The sequence below is a fragment of the Pseudorca crassidens genome, chromosome 15, assembly GCF_039906515.1.
Source record: "Pseudorca crassidens isolate mPseCra1 chromosome 15, mPseCra1.hap1, whole genome shotgun sequence".
In the NCBI taxonomy this organism is placed as follows: domain Eukaryota; kingdom Metazoa; phylum Chordata; class Mammalia; order Artiodactyla; family Delphinidae; genus Pseudorca; species Pseudorca crassidens.
The window spans coordinates 65,104,112-65,124,575 of NC_090310.1; the positions used below are offsets into that span (position 1 = coordinate 65,104,112).

The following is a 20,464-nucleotide window of genomic DNA, read 5'->3' on the forward strand; positions in this document are numbered from 1 at the left end:
TAGGCCTTGGCTAGCATGATATAAACAAACTCCGTTCTCAGAGCAGGAGAATGATTAATGTTACTGGTTCTCAACAATACAAAAAGTACCAATACTTCTCATTTTAAACTGCTCATAATATTTCTCAGCTTTCTCATGAAAAACGCAGACTGTTTCTGATTGTTTGTGCATACATGACCAAAATCTTATGAGTACGAAAAGGCAAAACCCTCTTTTCCCTTCAAAACTTTAAGTACTGATGCTGCAGGAAGATGTTTCAGGTACCCAACACTATATATGTCTACAAGTTCGAGACACATACATTTCATTTATTTATCTATTTATTTATTTATTTATTGGCTGCACTGGGTCTTCATTGCTGCAAGTGGGTTTTCTCTAGTTGTGGTGAGCGGGGGCTACTCTTTGTTGCAGTGCATGGGTTTCTCATTGCGGTGGCTTCTCTTGTTGTGGAGCATGGGCTCTAGGCACGTGGGTTTCAGTAGTTGCGGCACGTGGGCTCAGTAGTTGCGACACACGGGCTCAGTAGTTGCGGCGCATGGGCTCTAGGGCACGTGGGCTTCAGTAGTTGTGGCTCGCAGGCTCTAGAGCGCAGGCTCAGTAGTTGTGGTGCACAGGCTTAGTTGCTCTATAGTATGTGGGATCTTCCCGGACCAGGGATCAAACCCCATGTGCCCTGCATTGGCAGGCAGATTCTTAACCACTGCGCCACCAGGGAAGTCCTGAGACACATACATTTTAGAAGCCAGCTTGATATTTTATGACACTCCCTGGGTATGGGTTCAAATACAATCACAGGAAATTATTTTATGACTTTGGTTCATTTTTGGATACAACACAGAAGGCCAAATAATATGCATATTAATTCTTTAATTTGGATCCAAGAGCTCTAACACTTAAAAATCAAGAGCTACAGCATTCATTTCTGATTTTAAAAGTAACTTACCCTAGAACAGTTAAAGACTGATAGACTGAGGGCTTGAGGCTGATGTGGAGATCTAGATATGACTGTGATTTCTGGGGTCTGGCCAGAACCCTGACATCCTCTAGGAGACACTTACCCAGAATCCCTCCATGTAATATCACAAAGCCTGAGAGTCATTATGGCCTCTTCTAAGCCAGTTGCTAAGTCTCAAAGCATGGATGGGGCAGGCATTCCAACATGACTACCATCGCCTTGGGACAATGTCCAGTTTATGTGTACGGCCTATACACCCCACCCCCCTTCTAAAACAGGTTCCAGCTTTCCATCTTTTCTTGGCTGGCAGTTATCTACAGAGTGGCTCTAATTTGGGCATCTCTTAACTGTCCCAGCTGCTAGATTAATTCTTTCTGGTGCACTGTAAATGACACCTTTAGTATCCTGAGGCTCTGGGCTCAAGTCAGATTCCCCAAAAGCTGGTGTATGACATCTCTAAAGGTCAGCACTTTTCCCCCTGCTTTAAAGATAACTACATACCATATTCTAAAGCCTAGAAGACCCTGATCCTTTAGGAAAAAGAATACATAGAATTGAGGGGAAGCAGATTTTCTCATAGAACTCCAGGAATCTTCCATTTTATGCTTCCTTCCAAACAGGTTTTTGCTTAGGAGATGATTCCCAGGGAGGGAGAAGAAAGTTGTTGGTTCCACTTCTACATCCAAAGTGGGGATACCTAAAGAGGACCCTGGCTGTGGTGTACATGGTATGTCTGGAGAGGAAAGAAGGCCCCTCCCATCCTCTCCCCTCTCTGGCAGGCTGAGGCAAGGTGACTTCTACATCTCTTCTTTACCTGTGCATGATCTGCAGACCTGTGGCCTCCTCCCAGGAGCTCTTGTGAGGCATTATGAAATTCCTACCCAGAAATGTGACCTATCAACAACAGCTGAGTTCTCAGGTCAGTGTCTGGTGTTGGTGCACCACAACCTGCCCTGGTCTTCAGGCTGGTATCCTAATGGTACATGACTGTTTCGTAGCAGCCCTGCTGATATCAGGCACTTGGCCAGGATGCCAGCTCTTGCCTAGCCTAAGCTACTCAAGCTCAGCTCATTTCCTGAGAGAATGATACCCTCCCTCAGACCTGGGCCTTTGCACATGCTATACCTTTTGCCTGGATAATGCTTCCTCATTCTTCAGGTCTCAGCTTAAACATCATTTTCTCCAGAAAGCCTTCACTGACTTGACAGGGGAACAAAGCATCTCGGCTATTGGGTTGGCCAAAAAGTTCCTTCGGTCTTTAAGTAAAAATAAAAGACACATTTTTCATTTTCACGAAGAACTTTATTGAACAACGTATTCACTGTTTTGTTCCACTAACTTCTGCCATTTTTCAGGCAACTTCATAATTGCATCTTCTCAAAACTTTTTATCTTTTTGAGCAAAGAACTGTTGTTCTAGGTGCCTTTTACAGTATTCCAGGGAATTGAAATTTTTTTACATTAATTTTTTTTTTTTTTTTTGCGGTACGCGGGCCTCTCACTGTTGTGGTCTCTCCCGTTGTGGAGCACAGGCTCCGGACGTGCAGGCTCAGCGGCCATGGCTCATGGGCCCAGCCGCTCTGCGGCATGTGGGATCTTCCTGGACCGGGGCACGAACCCGTGTCCCTTGCATCGGCAGGCGGACTCTCAACCGCTGCGCCACCAGGGAAGCCCGACTATGCGTTTTCTGTTGACTAATTCTGGATGCTTTTCATCAAGTGCTGCTTTCAGTTGGTCTAACTGGGAGCAGTACTTGCTGGAATTAATCGTTTGGTTTTCCAGAAGGAGCTCTTAATAGAGAACTCCCTTCCAACCCCACCATGTACACAACATCACCTTCTTTGGATGAAGACCGGCCTCTGGTGTGGTCAGTGGTGGTTCATTTCGCTTGCCCCATAGTCTCTTCCATTCCACATTATTGAACAGTATCCACTTTTCATTGTCCATCACAATTTGTTTTGAAAAACAAATCAGTAGATCAGTAGAGAATCGCATGTGGAAATATGGTCAAGAAGGGTTTTTTTTGGTCAACTTAATGTGGAACACAAAAATCAGAATGATGAACATAACCAAGTTGCTGCAAATGATTTTCAACATGTGATTTGGATATTTTGAGTATGTTGGCTATCTCCTGCGTGGTATAACGTTGATTGTTCTCAATTAACATCTCAATTTGATCGCTATCAACTTCAACTGGTCTACCTGACCGTGGAGCATCGTCCATCGAGAAATCTTCAGCACGTAACTTTGCAAACCACTTTTGACACGTTTGATCAGTCACAGTACCTTCTCCATACACTGCATGAATCTTTTTTTTTGCGTTTCAGTTGCGTTTTTACCTTTCTTGAAATAATAAAGCATAATATGCCGAAAATGTTGCTTTTTTTCTTCCATCTTCAATATTAAAATGGCTACACAAAAATTCACCAATTTGGGTAAGTTTTTTTTTTTTTTTTTTTTTTTTGCGGTATGCGGGCCTCTCACTGTTGTGGCCTCTCCCATGGCGGAGCACAGGCTCCGGATGTGCAGGCTCAGCGGCCATGGCTCATGGGCCCAGCCACTCCGTGGCATGTGGGATCTTCCCAGACCGGGGCACGAACCCATGTCCCCTGCATCCGCAGGTGGACTCTCCACCACTGCACCACCAGGGAAGCCCTTGGTAAGTTTTTTTTTAAATGCATGCTGATATGACAGCTGTCACAATAAAATCTAACAAAATTGTTTCGAATGAAGTTAAAGACAACTAAATGCTACTAGAGCCATTTTACGGACATAACTGAACAAACTTTTTGGCCAACCCAATATATGCCCCTGTAGTACCATATAACTTTGCTATCATAAATGCATATAATATTAAAGTCTTTCTGGCTAGCATACAATCGATGTGAGGAAGACAGAGACTTTTGTCTGTTTTTTCACTATTATTTACCTAGAGCCTAGCATGTAGTAAGTACTTAAATAAATAGTTGATAGATAGTTATTAATTTAATAAATACTGATTGTACTCCTCTTGTATTAGGCACCACAGTAGGCACCAGGGATACAGTGGTGAGCAAAACCAGACCATCTCCTGCCCTAACAGAGTATGTATATTAATTACCTACCACATAAATAGACCTAAATTTACAACTGTGGTGTTATGAAGAAGAACATGGTGCTATGATTCCTCATAGCAGTGACAACTGAGCTAAGATAAGTAGGAAGAGTGGGAAGTTAATGAGGAGAAGAAAGGGAAGATAGACGAATACTCCCTACAGTACGTGTCACATATACCCAGGCTTGTGATGAGAGGATGGCATGTGATGAGAGGATGTTGCTAAGGGAAGTCAAATGAGGCTGGAAGAAGTTGACAGGGGCCAAACCAGATAGGACCTTGTGGTCTATGTTGATGCTTTTAGACTTTAATCCTAATTATAATGGTAAACCATTGAAGGGTTTTAAGCCAAGGTAGCAGTGAAGATGGGGAAAAGTGGATGAATTTGAATCATCTGAGATAAAACCAGCAGCTTTTTGTGATGGATGTGAAGGTGAAGGAGAGAGGTGTCAAGGAGGACATGCCTAATGGACAGATAGATGGTAGTACGGGAACAACGGCAAAGGACCTGACATCAGGGGTGAAAAATCAAAGGTCTGTTTTTAGACATGTTGAGTTTGCAGTCCTGTTAAGGATGTATGTGGAGTTGTCTAAGATCTCTCTATATATACTATATATACTATATATCTAATACATAGTGTTACATAGATAGTGTTAGAAAACAAGTTTATGAGTCATCTGTGAAAGGTTATAACTAAAGAAGGGAGGCATGAATGAGATTAGTTAGGGAAAAAATAGAAGTTGAAGAGAAAAGGTGACTCAGGATTAAAGTCTGAGTAGACCAATATCTAATGTAACGTGTACAGAGTCTGAGAAGGAACAGCCAGAGAAGTAGACAGAAAACTATTGAGAGTTCTGGGTCAGAGAAGCCAAGGGCAGAGTTCATCCAAAAAAGAGACAGCAGTCAATAGAGAAGAGAAAACTGGTTGTGTAAGATTCTCTGTAAGGTCAGAGAAGATGGGATCAAAGGCACAAGTGAAGGAATTGGCCTTGGACTTAAGGAGCGACAGTTGCTCTATTATAGTATGAGCAAAAGAGGACACTGGTAGATTTATGTCCTGGTAGTGAGAGTTGAGGGAGTTCTGTTTTCTCTTTGAAGAGGTGAGAGTCTCTGCTGAAAAACAGGACATAAAATAGGAGCCAGAGGTTTAAAAAGAGTAGAGAGTAGGAAAAAGAGTTGACCACAAAAACACAGAAAGATGGTGGGGCCATACTGAGGACCTGTCTGAAGTGGTGATCATGAATCAATCTGCCCTGTTATGTTCTTCCTGCTGTTGTACACAAGTACACACACACACACACACACACACACACACACACACACACAGGGAGAAAACACATAGTTAAATGAACTAACAAATAAAGGAAGGACCAAACAAGCAAGTAGACGTCAAAGTAACTTGAAAATTTGAGGAATAGAAGCAAAGACGAAGGGCAAAGTCCTCTGCTGCTGTGATAAGAACCCTATTCTTCTATTTGACTCAGAAATAGCCTCTGCAGCCCACAGCTAACCTTTAGTAGAGCTGGAGGCTGAAGCAGGCCGAGAGGATCGCTTACGATGTCCATTTTCCACACTTTCAGAAGCCACAGCTGGCTCTTCAGTTCGGGAGTTTCTTCGGCTTGGAGTTTTGGACTTCTCAGTTATCTCTTTGGGCTCACTGCTGACAGAGAGAAGCACAGAGTCCAAGGAGGTGAGGGAATCAAGTCACACAAAAAATAAAGATAATAGTTTCATTCACAAGGCAGGAGATTAAGAACTACATAATCATTCTGGAGAGACGATGTTCCACTCTGGGACAATAAGGTCAATTATGCTCTAATATTACTGACAATTTAAAAGTGAGTCCAGCTTGTTACATCAGTAAAAATAAAATATTTAAGTATAATGCTGGTGAGATTGTGGTAAAACACATTAAGAACTTGGAACAAAAATCATCAAACTTCCTCACCCATTTTCCTAAAAATATTTCCCTTCAAAAATTAATAGTACCTAAAAATCTAGGAAATTAACAACATACACTGGCATTTACTATGAGCCTAGTAGAGTTAGATAATGGCATATTACAAGTCACATTATAGAATATACACGAGAATATACTCACAATACACTGCTGGGTATACTACTGATTGCTCCTACCTCAATCCCCTTTTTTTTAGTATGTGAAGATTAAAAAATGGTAATATCCAGTATTATTGAGGGTACAGGGACAAAAACTCCTAATGGAGTATAAATTGTGCAACCCAATGATTCTCAGTAGGGGGCAATTTAGCCTCCTAGGAACATTCAGCAATGTCTGGAGATATTTTTCATTGTCATGACTGGGAGGATATGCTACTGGCACCTTTTGGGTAGAGGCCAGGGATGACACTAAACATCCTATAATGCATAAAACGGCTCCCTGCCCCACACCCCACACAGAATTATCTCATCCAAACAGTCAATAACGCTGAGGCTGAGACACCCTGGTGTAATCCTCTGGCTCAGCAATTCCATTTTTAGGTGCCTAAGGAAACAAATCTTTTTACAGAGCTAATTACACACAAGGATGCCAAAGCATTTTATTTATATTAATGAAGATAGAAGAGCTAAATGCTTAACAGTGATAGTACATTAGTTAACTAAACCACAGCACATCCAAATGGAGTCATGAAAAAATCATGCTGCAGAAGGTTATTTAATGATAAAAACTGTTCATAATATATTATTGTGGGGGAAAAAAACAGCTACCAACATTATGAATAGTATACTCTCATTTTTATTATAATACATATTGAGTATATATTTAACCACATATGAATGAATGGGTGTGAGATATATATATGTGTATATAATACTATATATCTAATACACAGTGTTAGATCTATAAACACTATAGTATATATATATAAAACACTGGAGTGTTTTAACTATTTCTATCTGTATATACTCTGTGAAGAGGACTAGAAGAACAACTAAAATATACACAGTGAATACTGCTGAGGTGTAGGAATATTGGCTAACTGGTAATTTTCTTCTTTGTAATTCTCTGATCTGAATTTCAAGTTACCCTCAGTAAACTTTTACTACTTTCATGGTTCAAAAAACTCACGTTAAAATCATTAAAAAAAAAAGAGTTAATTAAATTTACTTGTAAGACATGGAATGGAAACAAAAGTAATGCAACAAAAACAAAACAAAAAACTGGTCACAGGGATGCCTCTTCTGGGAAGTCTTCCATGACCTTACTCCCCAAGTGGAGCTGTCTCTTTTTGTCTTTTGGGTTCACCGTCTGTGTCTGGCATTCTAGAGCACCCATCAGGCTGTACAGCATGTTTTTAGGGTCTTGTGTCTTCCGATACATTGTAAGCTTCTTAACCATGGCCTGATTGTCAACTATCCCTACCCCTCCATCGTTTACTCCTGACAGAGGACCCTTTGTTAGTGGCACTATGCCTGGGAATTTGGCCACACTGTTCATTACCCTAGCTTTACATCTAACAACTGTCCCACACGAGCCAAGGCATGTCAAGGAGAGGTGAGACTGGAGCTGGGGTAGAACTGCAAGTCAGGGGGATTTACACATCTTTTTAGAGGTGGTAAGGATGGCTTTCTGGCTAGGAGCCCAGAAAATGGTCAAAGCCTCTGAGGAAGAAGATTCCTAATGGAGGTTCCTCTTTCTCCTGGCAAAACAAAAGCCTCAGCAATACTGTCCTGGTGTTTATATGGTCAATGATCAGGTAACTTAGCGAACAAACACCAACAAGGTATTTTTGGTCTGATTATCTCTTCTTTCTCTAGCCACATAGTTGGTGTATACTTTGAGATATGCACAAATGAATTCAAATGTAAGCCCAATCCAAATAAAACTAGACAGGTAGTAGGAGTAGCGATGAATTTGGAGTCAGAAGAACAAGGATCAAGTCTTACCTATGTATTTATTGGCCACGATATTTAACTTTCTCTCTGTTTCAGATTCTTGATCTATAAATCCCCATCTTGTCTGCTGTAATACATTAAGTGTGAGAGCTCTGGAGGCAGAAGGCCTGGGTGTGAATCTCAGCTTCACCATTTACTGAATCTGTGGCTTTGGGCAATTTAGTTAACCTCTCTGAGCTTTAGGTTCCTCATCTGTAAGACAGAATTTCCTTTCCTAATAGATACCGTGAAAATTAAATGAGATAATACATCTAGGGAGCTTTTAGCCCAATATATGGCATAGAACAGCATTCAAATAAATGTTGGCTATTATAACCACCTTACAGGGTTGATACGATAATTAAATGAGAAAATGACTGTGAAGCGGTTTTACAACCCAAGTTGATATACAAGTATGATAAATTCTTTAAAATGTTATCTAGTACAGTCCTACATTAAAAAAGGAATGACTTTTGTAATACGATAATACTTCTCTCCATGGGGCTAATGAGGTTGAAGCCACAGTTGTATTTTATTTTGTTAGGTTATGTGGGGTAGCACAGTATAAAAGAAAAAGCATGGGTTCTGCGCTCAGACCCCATCTGCCATTCTTTCTCTTGAGGATCAAACAGCTATACTTAGAAGGTGTTGCAAGGACTATTATTAATGACAATGATGGCAACAGCTCCTATATATATATATATATATATATATATATATATATATATATATAAATTTTTTAACATCTTTATTGGAGTATAATTGCTTTACAATGGTGTGTTAGTTTCTGCTTTATAACAAAGTGAATCAGTTATGCATAGACATGTTCCCATATCTCTCCCCTCTTGCATCTCCCTCCCTCCCACCCTCCCTATCCCACCCCTCTAGGTGGTCACAAAGCACTGAGCTGATCTCCCTGTGCTATGCGGCTGCTTCCCACTAGCTATCTATCTTACGTTTAGTAGTGTATATAGGTCCATGCCACTCTCTCACTTTGTCACAGCTTACCCTTCCCCCTCCCCATGTCCTCAAGTCCATTCTCTAGTAGGTCTGTGTCTTTATTCCCATCTTACCCCTAGGTTCTTCATGACCGTTTTTTTTTTTTTTCTTAGATTCCATATATATGTGTTAGCATACGGTTATTTGTTTTTCTCTTTCTGACTTACTTCACTCTGGGTCAGACTCTAGGTCCATCCACCTCACTACAAATAACTCAATTTCATTTCTTTTTATGGCTGAGTAATATTCCATTGTATATATGTGCCACATCTTCTTTATCCATTCATCCAATGATGGACACTTAGGTTGCTTCCATCTCCTGGCTATTATAAATAGAGCTGCAATGAACATTTTGGTACATGACTCTTTTTGAATTATGGTTTTCTCAGGGTATATGCCCAGTAGTGGGACTGACAAAGGATTAATCTCCAAAATTTACAAGCAGCTCATGCAGATCAATAACAAAAAAACAAACAACCCAATCCAAAAATGGGCAGAAGACCTAAATAGACATTTCTCCAAAGAAGATATACAGATTGCCAACAAACACATGAAAGAATGCTCAACATCATTAATCATTAGAGAAATGCAAATCAAAACTACAATGAGGTATCATCTCACAATGGTCAGAATGGCCATCATCAAAAAATCTAGAGACAATAAATGCTGGAGAGGGTGTGGAGAAAAGGGAACATTCTTGCACCGCTGGTGGGAATGTAAATTGATACAGCCACTATGGAGAACAGTATGGAGGTTCTTTAAAAAACTACAAATAGAACTACCATACGACCCAACAGCTCCTATATATTGAATGCTTATTATTTACTCACTATGCTGAGTGCTGAAAATGTTATGTCATCCAATTTTCAAAACCACCACAAAAGGCAGGAACTTAGCCACCAAGTTTTGTTAAAAGAAATGTTACCTCTGAGGGGTTGGTACTCATGACAGCTCCCTACTTCAGCAGGAAAAAAACTGGTACAAAGAGTGAAGGAAAAGGACAAGGTGAGGAAAGGTTTAAAGGTTGAGAAAGATGATACCTTTCAAAGAGGCTTACGCCATATTCATGCTAAGTCTGCAGAAGTGATCATCTTACCTTTGTCCAGAGACTATGGCAGCATTTGCCTCGAGTTCTGTTAAAAATACAAAGGACAGAAATGAGATGTAGGAGCTTCTGGTGTATATGTCCACAGGGAGAAGCTAAGTGTCTATGAGAATTCTGAATGCCTTGTTTAGGCTAACGGGTCTCCATGCGCAGCAGGATCCTCACCCTAACGTGGTAAACAGATAGAGTTGGCATGGACACAACTCAGTTGTCTGGAGCATAAGATACTTACTCAGTCTATTTTTATTTCTACTCCATACTGTGAAGTAATCCTGTTTGGATCAACGTAACTAAATTACATTGCCTGGTTCATATTTCATCCAGCTATAACTATTTTAGTAAAATAATCCTCTTCCTCTCACGCAGAAGAGACTGTTTTCATTCTTAGAATATCTCTTCCCTCTTGACATATTTTTTTTAAACAGTAATCTTCCAATATATCTTAAATATCTATTAAGGATGCATTCTCCTCCAAAGGAATTCCTGAGTTTTAGAGAGCAGACTGCTTTACTCTGAGATATCACCTATACACCCCATTACGTTCCTCTCTTCCTCAACCTCTCAGCAATGCCCTCTAAAAAAGGAAAATCTCTGTCATTTGTCTAGCAGGGTTTTACTTAAATGAGCATCCTATGCGTTTACCAGGCACTTCTTTATTAGCACCAGCAGGAAAACATTTTCTTCCTCCATTATATGCCTTTAGGTAGTTCCATCTTTTCCAAAAGACCATCCCTGATGCATCAGATAGCAGTCATCTCTCCTGCCTCTGGTCTCCCACAGTCCTTTCCCTGTCCCCCGTTTCAGGGAATTCAACACCTGAAACACAGTGTACCTGTCTAACCTACCCTACTTATTACACAGTAACCTCCCTGAAGGCAGTGGAGTCAGAGTGACTGGGTTATTTTGACCTCACTGCTTATTAGCCATGTGACCTTGGGCAAACAGCTTGACCTCTCTGTGCTCAATGTCTCATCTGAAAAATGGCGATAACCACTTTACCCACCTCAAAGTTAAAAAGATTAAATTAAATAACACATATAAAAAACTTAGTACAGCAGCACTTAGTAATAACTCAGTATTAGCTATTATTAGTATTGCTATGATGCTCATGTTGATGCAGCCTTCACGTAAAGAGGCTGTCCTACTCTGCCTTCAATGAAAGATGCTGGCAGAGGAGAATCCATGCTTCCCATTTGTTATTTAGCTCCCCCATTATCTAACTCATAAAACCTGGAACCCCCTCCACAAGAAATAGATACCAACTCACTGAGTCTCTGCTGCCTTGTTGGCTCTGCTGGAGCAAAGAAACTCAGGAAATGTGTGCTCAAAAATAAAAATGGCTCAAGTCAAAAGAGGTTTACTACAAAAAATTTTGGTTAGTTTGCTCTTTTGAAACAAAATTCAATGCTTTTGACAATTTTAACACTATCACAGCTAATTCATATGAGTGGAGATCAAAGGGGTTTTGGTGAAGGCAATTATTGGCGTAGGCAGTATTTTAAGGAGATTCATTTGAGCCAAACTTTTAAAAGGAACAAGATTCTTCAGCAAATTACTCTGAGAAGGAGGACATATGATATGGTAAAGTCCATCTTCTGGAGAAAAGAGTTGGGGCAGGAGATGGAATTCCCTTCCCCTTTCTAGTTGCTCCTTTTCTCATCAAAAATGAGTTTTACTATCTAATTCCTTCTCTGAAGAATTTGTTCCATTTCTACCCTTCTCAGGTATCATGTGGGCAGTTGGTAGCAAACGAATCTGGGTGGCTAAAATGTTTTTTGCTCATCCATTTTTCCAAAGGCCTGGTTTTACCCAAAGAATGTAAAATAGAAAGTCCTATCCATCATATAGGACATGGCACCCTGAAGCAGGTTTTAAAATAATCACAACTTTTACCTTACTTTTTAAAAAAATATTTTAAATTTTATTTATTTAAAATTTTTTTTGGCCACCCCGTGCAGCTTGTGGGATTTTAGTTCCCCGACCAGGGACTGAACCTGGGCCCTCGGCAGTGAAAGCACAGAGTCCTGACCACTGGACTGCCAGGGAATTCCCAACTTCTACCTTACTTTTACTGACTTAGATTCAAAATTAAACTTTCTTTTTAAAAATTTTGTCAAGTGTGTGAACTGTATTGTCAGCGAGACTCTAACCTCCTTGTGGAAAGCAGTCACACTTCTTTTTTTGTGGGGGGGTATCCCCCAATAACCTACAATGACAAAGAGCCAGGTAAGACTAAACTGTAACAAATCTATAATCTTTACCTGCTTTGGCAGTCTAATCTTGACGGCTGTTACTGCCATCAAGATCCTCATGCATTCAGAGCTGAGCCAGCATTTCACAGTAGTTATTTGTCAGATTACCATGGGCTCCACCTTCCAGAAACATCATCCCTAGTGCTATTTACAATATCTTGGTCATGGGAAGAAACTTAACGCCATCTAGACATGACTGAAATGACTCTGACTCCCTGAGGAATGGCTACCTCACTGCAGCGGAGGTTTTCGGAACAAGCCTCCACTCCTGTCATGATAATGCAATTACTGTCTTAATGCAGTAATGCCTCCCACCCCAGTGAGTTACTGTATGCCAATCAGTCAGCTGCCAGCTATGGGTGCCAGGGTCATGGAACAGGGCAAACTCTGCAATGGAAACCACCCACGGCTTGGTGGCAGACAATGGGCACTGAGATGTCCTTCTTGAGTTCCCTGGCTGACACGAGGAATGCGTCAGAGAGCAAGCTGGTCAGGGGAAAAATAACTTCAAATAGTACTGCATAAGCTCTGCCACTCAACCGAAGTCTGCTCTGAAGCAAATAGATAAGATAGTTTCAGCCACTTCCTGGCACATTGAGGACAGCAGTGGTTCCTTCACATGTAACCTATTCCACTCAAGAAATTTTTCCAAGGTGGGCCTTACCTGGTCTGGGAACAGACCCCTGCAGTGCTGTGGCTGGAGTTTCCTTTGGGACTAAACTCTGTGAAGGGGCTAAGGCAAGGAAAAAAAAAAAAGAAAAGAAAAGAAACAGGGCTTTAACATTCTTTTCTAAACAAAGCAGAAAGCATTGACTGAACCGAGGGTTAAGTAACTGCTAAAATACACATATTCTTAGAAAGCAGTACTTGAAGTTAACTTTGAAAGTACAGTACATTCCAAAACTTGCTTAAAAAATTAACTAACACTCAGTAACAAAGACTAATGTCAGGGGGGTTCTGTTTTTCCTTTGTGTATGTGCCAAGATCAAGGAAGGATATGGCCATGAGGACAACAGCACCGATAATTTTTGCTTCTTGGGGTCAAGTTCTGCCCAGTACTCTAAAAAACCCAAAAGCATACTTTAGTAGGCAACCCAAACCACTTTCAGAGGGACAATTATACCATTCAACCTTAGCATTTAAAAAATTGTCTCAACCCTCTAAAGACTACATTCCTTGAGACCTGAAATGAATCATATATTGTGTACTTTTCTATAGCACCTGGCAAGTGCGATGGGCATAAAGCAGGTATTCAATTCATATTTAATGAATCAAATCAATTTGATATGTTATCTACTTATTTTATCTGTCAATTACCAAGAACTTACTAAGGGCAAGGCTCTGTGCCAGGCACCCTTAGAGACCAAATTCCATTCTTCTTGCCCATCAGGACTCAGTCTAGTATTAAAGATATACACAAGTGGTACTCTGGAGTCAACTGTGATGTTATATGAAGCAGATTCATAAAGTATAAAGTACTATGGGAGTCCAAAGCAAGGGAGATCAATTCTAGATTGAGAAATCTGAAGGTACACTAAAGGGAGAAACATCAGAATTAGGCTTTGAAGGACAGAGAGAACTCAGGCCATTGAAGAGGAATGGAATAGAATACACAATGTACTCTAGAATGGGAACTTCTGGGATCATACCGTAAAGATTGAAGACATAGATATGCCACAGTCACTCAAGGTTATGTCCTCCCATCTTGACACTCAGTCTACCATCCTAGATAAACTCTACAACAATAAGTTTTACCCTCATGTGGAAATTGTGACTTTTGTAGATATCTCTCCCTGCTTAGTCAATGATGCATTTGTGTTAAGAATTTATTTTGGATGCTTATCTAATAAAGTTTAAAACTGTACCTTAACTTTTATTTTTTACTCCAGTATTGGTTTCTCACACTTTCAAGGTAAAAGCACAGAAGCCCCTTGAAAAAGAATGGAAATAATCTTAACTGAAATTGAGAAGTTTTTTTTCCAACTACTGGTTCATCTCCCTAACGCTCCTATATTTCTCTCGGATTACACAGGATCCAGATAAAAGTTATTTTCTAACAACTTCATCGTTATTCTCTTGGTATCAGAGGGAAAGGTTCCCTGAAAGGAAGTAGAATGGAAACATTTAATAGTGGAGAATATATTTAAGTTACACCAGGTTTTTAAAAAATTCTTAGGGCTCACTTACATCAACAGAACTAGAACCAGGAATATACAGCACCCAGCCCTATGAAGTCTCTGTCTCCTCCAAGGGCAGAGAACTCCTTAAAGGCCTTTATCCCTCCCTGTATCTCTAGTTTTGAAGTGAATAGGCAGAGAGAAGGGGAATTAACCTTTCCAGGGCTCTGTGTGAGGCAGTGTGCTGGCTTTTACGCTAAGCCCGCTCAGTGAATCTTTGTATAAATTCTGGGAGGTAGGAATTACAATCTCCAGTTTACTGGTGAAGTACACGGCTTACAAGAGGTTAAGGGATTTATCCAACTGCAAATGGTACCAGTGGAGCTAGAATTTGAACCTTGATCCTACCAGAATCTTGTGTTCTTTCTGCCCCTCCTCCTGCCCCTCGAAGCATTTTAGCTGCATAAACAGGTGCTATTGGCTGGCCTAGGATACAGCAAAGGTCCTTTGAGCTTTGGCAGTGTTTGATTCCACTCTGGGGAAATAGAGCTTCTGTACCACTTAAGCCTCACAGAAGGAGGAACATTACGTATGTGTGGGGAGGGGCGGGTGCGGGGGTAAATGCCAAGGGAAGGAGGGTAGATGTAAGGACATCTACGTTTCCATCATTAGCCCACCTTACCAGTACATAGGAAATAACCTGAAGTAGAAATACATGAATGGAATGGTCTAATTTTCAAAGAGATTGCATCAAAAAGAAACTGGCAATAAGAATTCTTTACCTATTATTGAATGATTACTATATTCTAGCCCCGTGCTAAAAATGTTACATACATTATCTCATTGAATTCTTACAACTACTATTGTCCCCATTTTACAAAGGAGGAAACTGAAGTTTGGAGTAGTCAAGTAACTTGCCTAAGCCCAAACAGCTGCTAAATGCTGGCACCAACCTAAACCTATCTCTCAACCACTTTGCTCCTCCCATGTCTATTACCATGAAAGCTGGTTTTCTGGAAAGCTCTCCCCTGGAGTAGCCAGTCAGAAGGGAAGAGTCCCTGGGATAGAGTACAATGAGGAAGGGGCTATAAGAAACCTGCTCTGAACAGTTGAGAGCAAGTCTTTACCACAGTAAGGAGAACCTGCAGAAACTGCTGTTTACCCTTAAGGGACATGGTTAAACTGGAGGCTCACAGTATAGACTTTGAATGAATACTGAACTCTGAGCTTCAATCTTCTCACCCGCAGAATGGGGTTAGGGCTACCTGACATGGTTGGTATGAAGATGATGTAACACAGGTGAAAATGCTTCTTTATAAAATGAAAAATTTTATGTAAATAAAAGGTATATGATTATTTCAGGAGCTGAGAGAGAACCATATTAATGAATGTAAACAACGTGGGATTTTAAAAGGGAAGTATATTTCCCAATGTACTTCAAATAAATGAAACTATCACTATTGCCATTTAACCCATTCTTCTTCCTCCAAGTAGAAAAGGAGTCATGCTTTCTCTTGTGGGATAGGTCACCAAAAATTGACATGAGATGATGCCAGGCCCCAAGTACATACCTATGCTGGGTAGAAGCTCTGGATGAGATCCCACCTTCTCCTCCACTAGGCCACCTGCAAGTGGCTCAGATGCTATGCCAATATGATTGTTTTTTGTGGTCGGCGCCGCGGAGATGAGCTCAGAGGGTACCAGAGTGGTTACTATCGAGCGTACATTGGTGGGGAGAGTACTGCCAGGTAAGCTGGGTCCTGCTGAGGCGGAGCCGGGGCCCACAGGGCTAGAGGTCATTTTTAGCAGAGTGGGTGCTGGGGGTGTTGGGGTTTTACTGTCCAGCTCTGTGGATAACTGCTCTGTTCCCATGAGCCCTGAAGCTGTGGTCTCTAGCCCTTGGCCTTCAGTTTCTCCATCTGCACCATATTGTTCTTCCCCTTTCTCAAGAGAGCCTGTAACTTTTTTACACGCCTTGGTCAGCAAAATCTGGCCGATTTTGTCCACTTTTCCTTTGCCCTTACTAGATGAGACTGGGCTTCGCCGGTTGACAGAGGAGCCTGGACTATTGGTCAAAAGGGGAGAAACCACTGTGGTTGACTGTGAAGAGGGCAGAGTGCTCTGATCTGCTGAGGTGCTCACCTGAGGACTAGTCTCCTCTGGATTCAGTTCTTTTACTTGCTGGACAGGGGGATGAGGAGGGACAACTGGAGAAGTTGTACAAGGTGGGGAAGGAAGCTGAACAGGGGTGGCTCGTGAGTTAAGGACCAAGGGTCGACCTGTCTGTATGTTTGCAGCAGGACTACTGGAGGGGGCATTAGGCAGTACAGGAGCAGAAGAAAATTTTATATTCTGAGGTATGTGTAAAGGGCCAACGACTGCAACAGAGGGAGGCATCAAGCCAGAGTTGGTTGTCAGTGGGGTTGCAGGAATTGTGCTTGGCTGTGATCCTTTCATAACCTGAATTATTGAGGATGAATTGATAAAGACAGGTGTAATGAACTGAGGCCGGGCATTTGACTGAGCAGCTGACTGTCCCTCAGAAACCATAACCTTGCTACCCACATTGGGCATTGTGACAACTGTTGACATTAATGCAGACTGCAGGTGAGTTGGCAGAGCTGCTGATGTGTTAGCTGAAGTTGTGATGGGATTGGAAGTTACAAAAACAGTTATCTGATTTGGGGGCAAAGGAGTGGAAATGGAGGAAGAGCTGACAGGTCTTGACATTACTTGAGGGATGCTTGGTGCAACATTAGAACTGACCTCACTCAATTCTGGATGCACAAGGGTTGAACATGGCTCGTTATTGTGAGGTAAATTTAGGGAATTAGAGGGTTCTTTAGAAGACGAATCCTGCAGTGTGGGAATGAGAGATGCTTTTTTCAGGTCCTCTCCAGAAACTACTGGAGGTGTTACTTCCAGATCTGTAAGCCCAGGGGGTTTAATGGTCACATTAGGAGCTCCAGAGTTATCAAGAAGTTGACTTAACGATGTTGGTGCTTCCCTCATAGCAGGAGACACCAAATTTTTGTTCTCTTCGATACTGGGAAGTTTGTTAGTATCCGAAGGTTGCCCATCCTTTTTGGATTGATCTTCAGGGGCAATTTTAACTTCTTGGGCAGGGACTGCTTTTAGCTCAACGTTTACCTGCTCCTTCCTACCCTGGGAATTCTGGCAGTCGCTGTCCTGAGGCATAGTCAAGCTCTCCTTGTTTTCCTCAAGAACACCCCCTATTGCAGCCACAGGCATGGTAGGATTCTGAGGATTCAGCCCGCTGTTGTTAGGGAAGCTTCCAGGTACAGGGGGGTTGGCCAAAGGAGTAGGACTGACCAATACGTTTCTTGGCAACTCCACATTTTGCAACAAGGTTGCATTAGTTTGAGAGGCAAGAGTAAGTTTAGGGGCTTTTGAATTTTGTCTCCCTGGACTTGGGGTGGTTTTCCTACTTGACCCAGGACTAGACCTGCGACTGTTGCTTGGACTTGCCCGTTTTGTTGCTCCAGAATTAGACTGCTTTCCAGAATTCACCACCACAGAATCTAATTTGTGAGTCTGTGGGGCAGCAAAATTGGAAGGATTATTCATGGTAAGATTTGAAGGTGCTTGTCCGATGGCCTTCAAAGTTGTTGGATTTAGGCCCTGTTGATCAAAGCCTCTGTTTAAATTTGGCCTGGGAGGTAAAGGAATATTAATCTGTGGGGGGAAGAGTCCTGCTATGGAGGCATTGAGTCTTTCTGGTGATAGACTGATTTCTGAAGGTTCTGTGCTGGGAGGGCGGTTGTTGGGTGTCTGAGGATAATAGGGTCTGGGGCTGGCTCTGTTTGGTGTTTTAGGCCTAGATGTTTGGGTTGGGGCAGCCACATTTGGAAAGTGGTGGCCATGAGAGCTGGGCAGGGAATTTACAGGAGGCTGCTGGGGAGTTGCACCTTGAGTTGTTGAAAGGGGTGATGGTCCAGGTTTTGGCCCTGTCATCATTAACTGATTCTGGGAAACCACTAAATGTGAAGGCATGTTATTTGGGCCTCCTGAGACAGATGGTACTTCACTGCCACTTGCTTCAGGGAGTGAGGACATCTCTCCCAGTGGTGAGCTGGAAGGATTCTGGGGGTTCTCCTGGTATACCATTTTCCTTGAATTGCTTCCCAAAGGAGTATTCACAGGCATTGGCATTCTTTGCTTATCAGGTGATGGCGGCACGGAGGCAGGTCCTTGCAAACTGACCATGACAGGCACACTGCCACTCTGTTGCATGGGCATTCTCTGGGAGTCCGGATTCAGGGGGCCCCTTGGGGGATGGACGCTCTGGGAGACTGGAAGCCTAACTGATTTGGGGTCCTGCTGCATCATGAGCATCATCATCATTTGCTGCTGCTGCTGCTGAGACTGTGGCTGACTGGGGGGTGGCGGCGGCTGCGGCGGCGGCTGCTGCTGTGGTGGCTGGGGTGGGGGCGCCACATGCTGCATGAGCTGAGGAGGCATCTGCTGAAGTGGCCTCTGTTCAACTGGTTGAGAAGGATAACCTAAAACGAGCCCCCAAAATCAGGGAAGTTAGATTTTCAGCAAGAAAAGCTTTGCTACCTTTAGAGTATAGCCAAGAAATACTCATCTAGGTTGCACAGACTGTGCACAAACAGTTCAGGCATGCCCGTTCCCAGGGGGGGTATGGGCAGCCCCTCATTCTTTGACATAAGCAAAGAGGCACACTGCTTAAGGAAGCAAAAAGCAAAGCATCAAGAACCTGGAGCTCCTCAGTCTTCAGGGTTTGAATGAGGCATCACCGCACTAAGACTGTAATAGACACTGTGCTATGCACTGAAACTGGCCAAGTCTATACCAGCCAAACATTCAGATGACACGAGAAAAACTCCATCAACAGCAAACAGTTGACCGCCCAGCACTGGGGTCTCATGCAAGCATAGTAAATATTTCATTGTACTTGTGAATGAAGCATTTAAGAGTCACTTTTTTTCTGTTAGCACAGATTAATTTTTTTAAGACTTGGTTTTGTTGAAAACGCCAGCATTGAAGATAGCCTTTTTATTCTTTCAACAGAAGTAAGATATAAAATTCTAGGATTCAATTCCTTAAGGAAGAGGGATTTAAAATTACTCCAATCCATTGGCTTCACACACCATGCTGCATCCTTCAGGCTCAGTTCTTTGGAAAACCCAATGAATTAAACTGCCCCTCCGACGTAAATCAGTTCAATAAATAGTAGGAGCTAATAGAAGCTGATACACACATTGAAAATAAAATGAGGGCACTGAAGTTCTTTTTACAAATATTAATTTCTGTTTACTTTCTTACATGTAAAACTTTATTTGGAGAAATATTTTCTATGAATCGATAATTGAAGAATAAGCAAGAAGCACAGCCCTCAGGAATAAAAAATAATTTCAGGAAAAGAACTCTGAGGGACAATGCCTTATAGATTTCTAGAAGGCAACATCTCAAATGATTCTTTCTTTTGTGAAGATTTTATTTGGCATTTTAGAACCAAAACCTTACACAATCAGCAGAAAGGATGAAAAGATCATTAACCAAGAATAAAGGTTGTTCAGTGGGAAAAAGCGGGCATATAACTGGGATACATACAATTTCACAAACTAGATTTATTTCACTGTTGCATGAAAAATACATTAGGAAAGTTTTACGAAGGTACAGGCATAAGGACAGCTGGCCCTGGCAGTCAGAAGTGTTGGCTCAAGATTTTCAGAGCAGCTATCAAATGCTGCTGATCCACAGGGTCACACCCTGTGTTTAATAGCTAATCAATGTCTTCTAGCCAATGACAGACATGGCACCAATGAGTACAATGTGCAGAATCCAGTTTTGAAGTTTCTTTTTAATCCTTTTTTGTTTTAGGCCCAACTAACCTCTTTACATTTATAAAGCCAACAACATATGGCATTTCTATAGGTTTAACTCAGGTTCCCATGTTAAGAACTGTAATTTCTGTAGAAGCCTTGATGTCAGGGCTATGATACAAATGCCTTTTTCTTTAAAATTAGGCCACCAGACAGCATAAATACCAAAGAGAGCAGC

General features: G+C 41.7%; 1 protein-coding gene across 12 annotated transcripts in view; it reads right to left on the minus strand.

The window, feature by feature from the left end:
• NCOA6 (nuclear receptor coactivator 6) overlaps nt 1-20,464 on the minus strand; it is a 97,803-nt gene that overhangs the window by 3,851 nt on the left and 73,488 nt on the right. For 9 of the 12 annotated variants that reach the window (XM_067707886.1, XM_067707885.1, XM_067707890.1 and 6 more), the window contains 4 exons: nt 15,988-18,939; nt 12,964-13,032; nt 10,039-10,075; nt 5,561-5,709 (listed from right to left, as the gene is read on the minus strand). In XM_067707886.1, coding sequence (XP_067563987.1) covers nt 5,561-5,709; nt 10,039-10,075; nt 12,964-13,032; nt 15,988-18,939 — 3,207 coding nt within the window. Of the gene's footprint in view, nt 1-5,560; nt 5,710-9,867; nt 9,918-10,038; nt 10,076-12,963; nt 13,033-15,987; nt 18,940-20,464 lie in introns of all 12 variants that reach the window. The other 3 variants (XR_010935230.1, XM_067707887.1, XM_067707894.1) reach the window with 3 other exon arrangements.